Genomic DNA, 12,217 nt, shown 5'->3' with positions numbered 1-12,217 from the left:
GTTTCATATCAGCCCACACTCCGCTGCAGAGTGAAAATCTCATTCTGGAAACATCCCCCAGGCTGTGGCTAAGCCATGTCTCCGCAATATCCTTTCTTTCAGGAGTGCTAGTTCTGCAAGTTTCGCAGGAGAGCTTCTGTAAAGTTTGGAAGGTAGCAGACGGATATTGGCAGAAGTAAAGCTGTGAGTACCGGTCGTGAGTCGTGCTTCGGTAGCTCAGTTGGTAGAGCACTTGCCCACGAAAGGCAAAGGTCCCGAGTTCGAGTCTCGGTCGGGCACACAGTTTTAATCTGCCAGGAAGTTTCATATCAGCGCACACTCCGCTGCAGAGTGAAAATCTCATTCTGGAAACATCCCCCAGGCTGTGGCTAAGCCATGTCTCCGCAATATCCTTTCTTTCAGGAGTGCTAGTTCTGCATGTCTCGCAGGAGAGCTTCTGTAAAGTTTGGAAGGTAGGAGACGAGGTACTGGCAGAAGTAAAGCTGTGAGTACCGGACGTGAGTCGTGCTTCGTTAGCTCAGTTGGTAGAGCACTTGCCCGCGAAAGGCAAAGGTCCCGAGTTCGAGTCTCGGTCGGGTTTGATGTAAGCACAGTTTGGTTCCCATCACACAAGACTAGACTCTGCCTCAGATTGCATTAGTATTTTTTTTAATTGGGACCAAACTGCTGAGGTCATCGGTCCCTAGGCTTACACACAACTTAATCAAAGTGACACTAACGTACATTAAGGATAACACAGACCCATTGCCGAGGGAGGACTCGAACCTCCGACGGGGGTAGCCACGCGAACCGTGGCAAGGCGCCTGAGACCACGCTTAGTTGTTGCTGTTGTATCGCAGATACGGCTGTCTTGCCCACCCGAGAGAGGACAGGTAAACGTTTACTACAATGAAGTGACGAAAGTCATGGGAGAGCGATATGCAGATACATGCTGATGGTGGAGGTAACGTGTACACAAGGTAGACATGTGAAAAGGTTTCTGACGTGAGTCTAGCCGGACGACGGGAATTAACAGACCCCGATCGCGGAATGGTCATTGGGACTAGACGCACAGGAGATTTCATTTCGGAAACCGTTTGGGAAGTCAACAGTGCCAGATACTCAGTGACAAAAGTGTGTCGAGAATACCCAATTTCTTGCATAATATCTGACCATGGATAATGTAATGGCCGACGTCCTTCACTTAACGACCGAAAGCAGCGGCGTTTGCATAGAGTTGTCAGTGCTAACAGACAAGCAACACTGCGTGAAATAACCGGAAAAATTAACGTGGGATGTATGACGGTACGGCTATGTAGGACGGTACGGCTATGGCAGCAGCACGACATCGCCTGCAGCGCCTCTACTGGGCTCGTGACCATATCTGTTAGACACTAGACGACAGGAAAGCTGCGGCCTGGTCAAAAAATGGTTCAAATGGCTCTGAGCACTAGGGGACTTAACATCTGAGGTCATCAGTCCCCGAGAACTTAGAACTACTTCAACCTATCTATCCGAAGGACATCACACACATCCATGCTGGAGGCAGGATTGGAACCTACGACTGTAGCAGGAGCGCGGTTCCGGACTGAAGTGCCTAGAACCGCTCGGCCACAACGGCCGGCTCCACCTGCTCAAATCAGTCTCGATTTCAGTTGGGAAGAGCTAGTGGTAGCGTTATAATGTGGCGCAGACCGCACAAAGGCATGGATCCCAGATGCCAACAAGCCACTGTACATGCTGATGATCGCTCTGCAAACTGTTTACATGTAATGGATCTGGTCATCTGCATCAACTGAACTGATCGTTCACTGTAGGTTATTATGTTCGGCTACATGGAGGCAGTCTGCAGCCACTCGTGGACTTCATGTTTCCAAAAAACAATGAAATATTTCTGTACGACAGTGCACCATGTCACTGGGCCGCAACTGTTCGCGCCTGGTTTGAAGAGTATTCTGGACAGTTTGAGTGAATAAATTGGTCACCCAGATCGTCAGACATAAAGCACATCCAACCGTTATGGGATATAATCGCGATGTATGTCTGCGCACAAAATCCTGCACTGGCAACACTTTTCCATAGGGGCTACATGGCTCCAATTTGTGCAGAGCCTACTGACTTGTCGAGGCAATGTCTCATGATGGGAAAAGGAGGTACGACATGATATTAGGAGGTATCGCACGACTTTCGTCACCTCGGTCTATGTTACATTTCAAATCTTCTACGATAGCTTTATTTGTATGCATGAAATGTACTCCCAATTACGAATATGGATAAATATCAGTTGAAGAATGGAATGAAGACAGAGAAAATTTGTGCTGGACCGGTACTCTAACCCGGATTTCCTGTTTATTGCGAGCGGTCGCCCAACCATTCAACTATCCATGCACGACTCACGGCCAACCTCAAACATCCGTCCGTCGTCAGCCATGCGGCTACAACCTGTACTCACACATCCATTATGTATATTTCCGAACTGGTGAGACATTTTACTCGAAAGTCACTTTCTCAGTGTCGGCTGATAAACACGATATTGCATGCTTGTTGTGGATGGATGGTTAATGATATATGGAGACGTGCAGGGTAGCCAAACGGTAGGGCGATAAGATAAGATGGAAATCCAGGTAGAGTTCCGGCCCGACACAAATTTTCATTGTCATTCCATTCAAAAACTGATGATTATCTACATTTGCAATTGCGAATGCATTTAATGTATTTCATAAAGCTGCAGTAGCAGCAGTGCCTGTTCCTCTGGACGTACAAGCATGTTCAAACGAACTTGGCATTGTAATTCAGAATAACACAGGCATTGCAACATCGTATCGTCGTTATTTGAATGGGTTAACACAAATGTGTTCGTTTCATATGGAGTAGGTGACAGCCTGGGGCTTCGTCAGTGGATGCGTATCTTGCGTCCTCGCGGCCCAATGAAAAGATGTTTTACGAGCTGAAGGCCAGAGACCGCGAGAAGGGAAGAACTGCATTGCCGCTGCACTTCATTCTGACAATCAAATAATTTTTTTCAGAATCATTGTGACTTTACTCTCTAATTAACGTAATGAAAATGTTCCGCTTTTTAGTGCCAATGATAATGAACGTTCATATACTGATCATATTTTCATATTATGACAGATTTTAAAAATATATACATAAAATCAAAAAGCATCGGACTAGTTGTCGTACATTTACGAAACCTATATCATGGGATTCATACGAAAATGCTTGCGAAAGCATTACATAAGGCAGACACAGAGGACGCACTTATTATAAAAAACAACAAATGTATGAAGATAATGTATGGAAAATAAAAACTGGTAATAAGCGTTCTTAGAAATTTAGAACAAGCGAAGGCGCGATACAAGGCTGCCCCATGCGCCAGTACAGTTCGCAATATACGAGGGTCACTCCAAAAGAAATCCACACTATTTTGTTTAAATCCATCTTTCATTCTACATCTTTGAAAGTTTTACAGTGTGTTGATACATCCTTTAAGAACAATATTTTCATTTCTCCACATAATTTCCATCCCTCTCAACTGCCTTACACCATCTTCGAACCAGCGCCTGTATACCTGGTGGTTCCACTTGGCACGATGTCCACAAGCGAGAGTCCTTCGGAATCGTACAATACCGCAGCCATAACTTTTCCAGCAGAAGTTGTGGTTTTGAATTTTTTTTTTCTTGGATGAATTTGCATGATGCCACTCCATTGATTGCCTCTTCGCCTTTGGTGAAAAATGATAAAGTCATGTTTCAACACTGTCACAATTCTTCCAAGAAATTCATCGCCACCATTCTCGTACTGTTTCAAAAGTTCGCTGCATACCGCTTTTCTTGTTACTTTGTGAGCCACTGTCAACATCCTGGGAACCCGCCTGGCACAAACCTTTTTTAACGCCAACACTTCCAGTATTCTGCAAAACACTTCCTTCCCCTATGCCAACGTAGCGTGACAATTCGTTCACTGTGATGCGTCTGTCAGCAGTCAGCAATTCGTTAACTCTCTGCACTTTGTCTGGAGTGTGTGCAGTACGAGGACAATGCTCAATACTGCCGTGCCCGCTTTCGTCACGTAACCTGGTCGCCCACCGACCAACTGTACTGCGATCGACAGCAGCATCTCAGCCTCTTGTGGATGTTTCCCACTGTCTCGTTTTCACGGCACAGGAATTCTATGACAGCACGTTGCTTCTGACAAACGTCAAGTGTAGCAGCCATCTTGAAGACACGTAGTGACGGCGCCACTCACGGGAACAGGTTGAACTAAGTTTGAAAACAAGCGGGAAGCATGTATCTACACACTGTAGAACTTTGACACATGCAGAATGAAAACTGTATTTTTACTAAAATAGTGTGCGTTTCTTTTGGAGTGGCCCTCGTATATGTCTCAGGAAATGGTCTCGTAAATGTAAGAGGATGTAGTTCGAGCCAGGAGACGGGATACATATGCGACATTTACTATTTCCTGAGTATCAAGTCGTTATAGCACAAGATGGGGAGGATGCAAATTATACCTCTGTGTGTATTCAGTTAGAAATACGAATATAAAAACTGCAGATTAATTATCCAGAAACAAAATGTATTACTAATGATTGGGTGAACTGTAAGTGGAAGGCAAACAAGTCAAAAAGGACAAGAATATTTGCTACCTTGGGTACACTTTAGAAAAAGGTGGGGAATTCAAACTACACAGCCGAGTCACATGTAGACAGTCTGAATATAACCGTCTTCTCCAGCACGGACCGCTGCGAGACGTGCACGAAGAGACTCAGTCAGGTTCGGAAACTATCGACAGGGATATGGCGGCAGGATAGCTCCTGTGTCGTGGCCAGATGCGCTGCGATTCTCAGCTCAATATCCATAGCACAAACAACCTGATCGAGGTGGTCTCACAGATTTTTGATTGGGTTTGAAATCGGGAAGTTTGTTGGCCAGCGGATTATGGTGAACTATAACGAGGCGCCAAAGAAACTGGTATAAGCAAGCGTATTCAAATACCGAGACATGTAAACAATCAGAATACGGCACTGCCAGAGGAAACGCCTATATAAGAAAAGTTTCTGACGCAGTTGTTAGGTCGGTTAATGCTGCTACAATGATAGTTTATCAACATGTGAGTGAGTTTGTGCGTGGTGTTATACAGGTTGGTCCATTGATCGTGACTGGGCAAAATATGCCACGAAATAAGCGTCAAACGAAAAAACTACAAAGATCGAAACTTGTCTCGCTTGAAGGGGCAAACCAGATGGCACTATAGCTCGTCCGCTAGATGGTGCTGCCATAGGTCAAACAGATATCAACTGCATTTAAAAAAAAATAGGAACCCCCATTTTTTATTACATATTCGTGTAGTACGCAAAGAAATATGAATGTTTTAGTTGGGCCACTTTCTTCGCTTTGTGGTAGATGGCACTGTAATAGTCACAAACATATGGCTCAGTATTTTAGACGAACAAGTAGGTTTTTTAAATTAAAATACAGAACGTAGATACGTTCGAGCCTTTTACTTCGGTTGTTCCAACGTGAATCATGTACCTTTCTGAACTTATAATTTCTGAGAACGCAAGCTGTTACAGCGTGATTATCTCTAAATACCACATTAATGCAATAAATGCTCAAAATGATGTCCGTCAACCTGAATGCATTTGGCAATACGTGTAACGACACTCCTCTCAACAGCGAGTAGTTCGCCTTCCGTAATGTTCGCACATACATCGACAATGCGCTGACACATGTTGTCAGATGTTGTCGGTGGATCACGATCGCAAATATCCTTCAACTTCCCCCACAGAAAGAAATCCGGGGACGTCAGATCCGGTGAACGTGCGGGCCACCTGTCATGAAATATGCTATTCAATACCGCTTCAACCGCACGCGAGCTATGTGCCTGACATCCATCATGTTGGAAGTACATCGTCATCCTATCATGCAGTGAAACATCTTGTAGTAACATCGGTAGAACATTACGTAGGAAATCAGCATACATTGCACCATTTAGATTGCCATCGATAAAATGGGGGCCAATTATCCTTCCTCCCATAATGCCGCACCATGCATTAACCCGCCAAGGTCTCTGATGTTCCACTTGTCACAGCCATCGTGGATTTTCCGTTGTCCAGTAGTGTATATTATGCCGGTTTACGTTACCGCTGTTGGTGAATGACGCTTCGTTGCTAAATAGAACCCGTGTAAAAACATCTGTCATCGTTCCGTAATTTCACCTGTGCCCAGTGGCAAAACTGTACACAACGTTCAAACTCGTCGCCATTCAATTCCTGGTGCATAGAAATATGATACCGGTGCAATCGATGTTGGTGTAGCATTCTGAACAGAGACGTTTTTGAGTTTCCCAATTCTCACACAATTTGTCTGCTACTGATGTGCGGATTAGCCGCGACAGCAGCTAAAAAACCAACGTGGGCATCATCATTTGTTGCAGGTCGTGGTTGACGTTCCACATGTGGCTGAACACCTCCTGTTTCCTTAAATAACGTAACTATCCGGCGAACGGTCCGGACACTTGTATGATGTCGTCCAGGATACCGAGCAGCACACATAGCACACGCCCGTTGGGCATTTTGATCGCAATAGCCATACATCAACACGATATCGATCTTTTTCGCGATTGGTAAACGGTCCATTTTAACACGGGTAATGCATCACGAAGCAAATACCGTCCACACTGGCGGAATGTTACGTGATGCCACGTACTTATACGTTTGTGACTATTACAGCGGCAACTGTCACAAAGCGAAAAAAATAGTCCAAGTAAAACATTCATATATCTTTACGTATTACACGAGTATGTAATGGGGGTTCCTATTATTTTTAAAAAACGCAGTTGATATCCGTTTGACCTATGGCAGCGCCATCTAGCGGGCCGACCACAGCGCCATCTGGTTTCTCCCTTCAAGCTAGACGACTTTCGTTCTTTGTAGGTTTTTTGTTTGATGCTTATTTCGTGAGATATGTGGACCGGTCACTATCAATGGACCACCTGCATATTCTTAGGCCTTAGACAGTACCGGAAAACAAAAAATAGGTCAGTAATCAGAAGGTACGGTAGCAATGACCTTCTTAGAAAGCGGTTTAACTAGTTTCTGTTTTCAGACCTTAGGGAAAATGCGGTTAATGAGTGGCTGAAGATATCTATTATAGTGGGTAGTAGTTGATGAATAATATGCTTCATCATTTGGACTGTGATGCCATCACATCCAGTAGATGCTGATCTAATATGTACGTTAGCTTTTTTTGACGGTACTGGAAGTAACGTGCTTTAGAGATTATTCTTTGTGGCTTAAATCATTTACCCCCATAAAGTGATCAACGAGTATCCCCTTCGTATGTGTTTTAATTATGGTTGTAGGTAATGTGAAGTACCGGCTCACTTCTTCAGCTGGGACAATGGTAATGCCTGCAGCTTTTACTCTGCCTATACCACGACCATTTAGGTTTTTCTATAGTGTAGCTTATCTGTTCCGGCTGTCGTTTAATATATGGGCATGTTTGAGTTTTGCATTCCTCACAGCTTGATTGACTCTGTTCCGCTTTTGCTTCTAAGCAATACGATTTTCAGGAACAAGGCACAATTTGTGTGCCTGATGGGTATGAGATTCATGAGCTGTTTTTGTTCTTCGGTTAGCCATATGCAGGTTTCATTCTTACTTTTCCGATCTTTAGGGAAGCATATTTGTCACATAGTTGAGTAAGTTTGTTACATCCACGAAGTTTTTCAAATATGTCCGAGAAGGGAATATAAGATGTCCCCAAAGCTTTTTCTTGTATCTCGGTTGAAAGTTCACATAAATAAATGCGTCTGAAGTTAGTTACAGTACATTAATGAAGAAAGTCACACGCGTCATAAAACAATGTTTTGTTCTAATTGGTGTTGTTTAAGAATGTGGTCAATAAGTATGTGTTATTTGCATAGAAACTCTGTTACTTGTTCGTTTGTTAGCTAATTACTACAGGTCAAGCAAGAATTAATGCCTACGACAGAAATGAATTATGTCAGGCAGCTCAGGGCAGAAAAGGCAGCTGTCAAACAAGTGTCATAGCTTATTGCCTTTTCCTCGACACAAGAAGCCAGATGGACTTTTGGTACCAGTGAACAAGGTACATCTGCAAAGTTCGGTGGAAAGTCTAGCAAGGAACCCTGTGAGTTGAAGGTCACAAGTTCAACCTTTTATGAGGTTCATTTGCAAGTGCTATGTTAACAATTATGACAGCAAACATATTAGCTGCTAATGACTCACCATGTGCATCAGGTTGGTGACAGAAAACGAATGTTGGGGAGGTGCAGAGATCAACCTTCTATGGGATGTATGTATTACACTTCACAAAATGGACATCGTTGACATTCAAGAAAAGTTTAAAACACGCCACTAAGTTGCACCATGAACACTGGATGAGAAATGGCGCGCCACAGTGATCACACAGTTTCGCACCATCAAGATCGATGGCGAACTGCTTCGGTGCTACAAACTAAGCAGGACGTTCACCTCGGTGTCCTCCTATTTCTCGCAGTACAACACATAATTTACCATCCAGATTAACTGTTGGAATAACTGTAATCGAATACCACACATTCCACTGACTCATCTTGCAGAAACGCTGATGTTTCATCTGCCACTTCTTTCTCAGTCTGTAAAATTCCTTGGGTTCCTTTCTGACGAAATGTCAACTTCACCCAGCCACTGTTGTAGGGGGGTCACTCCAAAAGAAATGCACACTATTTTTGTAAAAATACAGTTTTCATTCTGCATGCATGAAAGTTTTACAGTTTGTAGATACATCCTTCCCGCTTGTTTTCAAACTTAGTTCAACCTGTTCCCGTGAGTAGCGCCGTCACAGCACGTCTTCAAGATGGCTGCTACACTTGACGTTCGTCAGGAGCAACGTGCTGTCATAGAATTCCTGTGCTGTGAAAACGACACAGTGGGAAACATCCACAAGAGGTTGAAAAAGGTGTACGCAGATGCTGCTGTCGATCGCAGTACAGTTAGTCGGTGGGCGAGCAGGTTACGTGACGAAAGCGGGCACGGCAATATTGAGGATTGTCCTCGCAGCGGCAGGCCTCGTACTGCACACACTCCAGACAATGTGCAGAGAGGTAACGAATTGCTGACTGCTGACAGACACATCACAGTGAACGAATTGTCACGCTACGTTAGGATAGGGGAAGGAAGTGTTTGCACAATACTGAAAGTGTTGGCGTTAAAAAAGGTTTGTGCCAGGCGGGTTCCCAGGATGTTGACAGTGGCTCACAAAGAAACAAGAAAAACGGTATGCAGTGAACTTTTGGAACAGTACGAGAATGGTGGAGATGAATCTATTGGAAGAATTGTGAGAGGGAATGAAACATGGCTCCATCACTTTTCACCAGAGACGAAGAGGTAATCAATGGAGTTGCATCATGGAAATTCACCCAAGGAAAAAAAATTCAAAACCACTCCTTCTGCTGGAAAAGTTGTGGCTACGGTGTATTTTGATTCCGAAGGACTCTCGGTTGTCGAAATCATGCCAAGTGGAACCACCATGAATGCTGATGCAAATGTGATGACACTGAAGAAACCTCAAGCTACACTGAGTTGTGTTTGACCACATTGGCAAAAGCAGGATGTTTTGCTGTTGCACGACAATGCACGGCCACTTGTCAGCCGAAAAACCGTGGAAGTGATCACAAAACTCGGATGGACGACACTGAAACACCTGCCTTACTGTCCTGGCCTGGCTCCCTGTGACTATCATCTCTTTGGGAAACTGAAAGACTCTCTTCGTGGAACGAAGTGTGAAGATGATGACTCCCTTGTGCACGCTGCCAAACAGTGGCTCCAACAGGTTGCTGCAGAATTTTACCGTTCGGGTATACAGGCGCTGGTTCCAAGATGGCGTAAAGCAGTTGAGAGGGATGGAAATTATGTGGAGAAATGAAAATATTGTTCCTAAAGGATGGATCTACACACTGTAAAACCTTCGAACATGTAGAATAAAAGATGGGTTTAAAAAAAATAGTGTGCATTTCTTTTGGAGTGACCCTCGTAGATATGATGGGACCTTTGCTATGTTTATTGCTGCAATCGATTGCTGTATACCGACACCCCTAGCACTGTAGCACTGTTGTGAGTTACTCAGCGACTAAGTAGTTCACCTACGCTCTGTATCCTCATATTGTGCTCAGAATTGGATGCCATAAACATTACTGGTTTTTTTCGACCTCGTACTCAAGGGGCTGCTTATCAGAAAAATGAAGGAAACAAGAGTTACCCTTATTTCCGTAAACCATTCACCGACATCGCAGACACACCTTGCATTATTCACAGAACCAGTCGGTTGTGTAAGTAACATGTACAGGGAACGTCACACTCACCAGAGGGTCAGAGCGGCTCCCTAGCTGCCCACCACCTGGCAATACCTGCAACAGAAAAGGAGACGCCATGGATTGCAGAAACTAGTTGGACAGAGTGCATGCATGCATATTTGTGTGTGTGTGTGTGTGTGTGTGTGTGTGTGTGTGTGTGTGTGTGTGTGTGTGCACGCAAAACAGTTTATTTGACGTCAGTTACGAGACGACCAGTTGGAGAACATTTCGCTTCAACCACAGTTGTAAGGTGGAGACTGACAACAAGGTCAGAACACTGTAAGGCAAGTCAAACCCAACAAAACTTTCCAAATCTACAGGGTGAACATTAATAAAACTGGCGGAATGCTGACTGGGAATGGAGGAAGAAAGGCCGTATGTAATGTGTCTGGATGGACAGTGTGCGGACACAGTAGAGAGCTGCATCGCATCCACGTCAAAACAGATGTTCTAACTGCCCTGCAAGGGGATTGTAGGTGATTGGGAAAGTAGCGTTTGTCAGGCAGGTTACACATAATCGTATTCTGGCTTGCACCATGTTAGCGAGACACATGCCTCGAGCTTTTACTAAGGTTCGTCTCACTGTCTTGTAGAATTTACACTACTGGCCATTAAAATTGCTACACCACGAAGATGACGCACTGCAGACGCGAAATTTAACAGACAGGGAGAGGATGCTGTGATATGCAAATGATTAGCTTTTCAGAGCATTCACACAAGCTTGGCGGCGGTGGCGACACCTACAACGTGCTGACATGAGGAAAGTTTCCAACCGATTTCTCACACACAAACAGCAGTTGGCAGTCGCTGCCTGATAGAACGTTGTTGTGATGCCTCGTGTAATGAGGAGAAATGCGTACCATCACGTTTCCGACTTTGATAAAGGTCGGATTGTAGCCTATCGCGACATTGCGCTCGCGTTGGTCGAGATCCAATGACTGTTAGTAGAATATGGAATCGGTTGGTTCAGGAGGGTAATACGGAACGCCGTGCTGGATCCCAACGGCCTCGTATCACTAGCAGTCGAGGTGACAGGCATCTTATCCGCATGGGTGTAACGGATCGTGCAGCCACGTCTCGATCCATGAGTCAACAGATAGGGACGTTTGCAACACAAAAACCATCTGCACGAACAGTTCGACGACGTTTGCAGCAGCACGGACTATCAGCTCGGAGATCGTGGCTGCCGTTACCCTTGACGCTGCATCACAGACAGGAGCACCTGCGATGGTGTACTCGACGACGAACCTGGGTGCACGAATGGCAAAAGTCATTTTTTTCGGATGAATCCAGGTTCTGTTAACATCATCGTGATGGTCGCATCCGTGTTTGGCGACATCGCGCTGATCGCACATTGGAAGCGTGTATTCGTCATCGCAGTACTGGCGTATCATCCGGCGTGATGGTATGAGGTGCCATTGGTTACACGTCTCGGCCACCTCTTGTTCGCATTGACGGCACTTTGAACAGTGGACGTTACATTTCAGATGCGTTACGACCCGCGGCTCTACCCTTCATTCGATCCCAGCGAAACCCTACATTTCAGCAGGATAATGCACGACCGCATGTTGCAGGTCCTGTACGGGCCTTTCTGGATACAGAAAATGTTCGACTGCTGCCCTGGCCAACACATTCTCGAGATCTCTCACCAGCTGAAAACGTCTGGTCAATGGTGGCCGAACAACTGGCTAATCACAATACGCCAGTCACTACTCTTGATGAACTGTGGTATCGTGTCGAAGCTGCATGGGCAGCTGTACCCCTACATGCCACCCAAGCTCTGTTTGACTCGATGCCCAGGTGTATCAAGGCCTTTATTACGGCCAGAGGTGGTTGTTCTGGGTACTGATTTCTCAGGATCTATGCACCCAAATTGCGT

The 12,217-nt window shown here is 45.0% G+C and overlaps 1 protein-coding gene across 1 annotated transcript in view; it reads right to left on the bottom strand.

Annotated features, from left to right (window-relative positions):
* Positions 1 to 12,217, bottom strand: part of LOC126295388 (zinc finger protein 658B-like) — a 245,525-nt gene that overhangs the window by 39,714 nt on the left and 193,594 nt on the right. Inside the window, exon 4 of the mRNA XM_049987869.1 lies at positions 10,348 to 10,392. Within this exon, the coding sequence (XP_049843826.1) occupies positions 10,348 to 10,392 (45 nt within the window). The remainder of the gene's footprint in view (positions 1 to 10,347; positions 10,393 to 12,217) is intronic.

The sequence above is a fragment of the Schistocerca gregaria genome, chromosome 11 (assembly GCF_023897955.1).
Source record: "Schistocerca gregaria isolate iqSchGreg1 chromosome 11, iqSchGreg1.2, whole genome shotgun sequence".
Lineage (NCBI taxonomy): Eukaryota > Metazoa > Arthropoda > Insecta > Orthoptera > Acrididae > Schistocerca > Schistocerca gregaria.
Note: the sequence above shows the minus strand (reverse complement) of the source record. Positions and strands in the feature narration are given on the sequence as shown.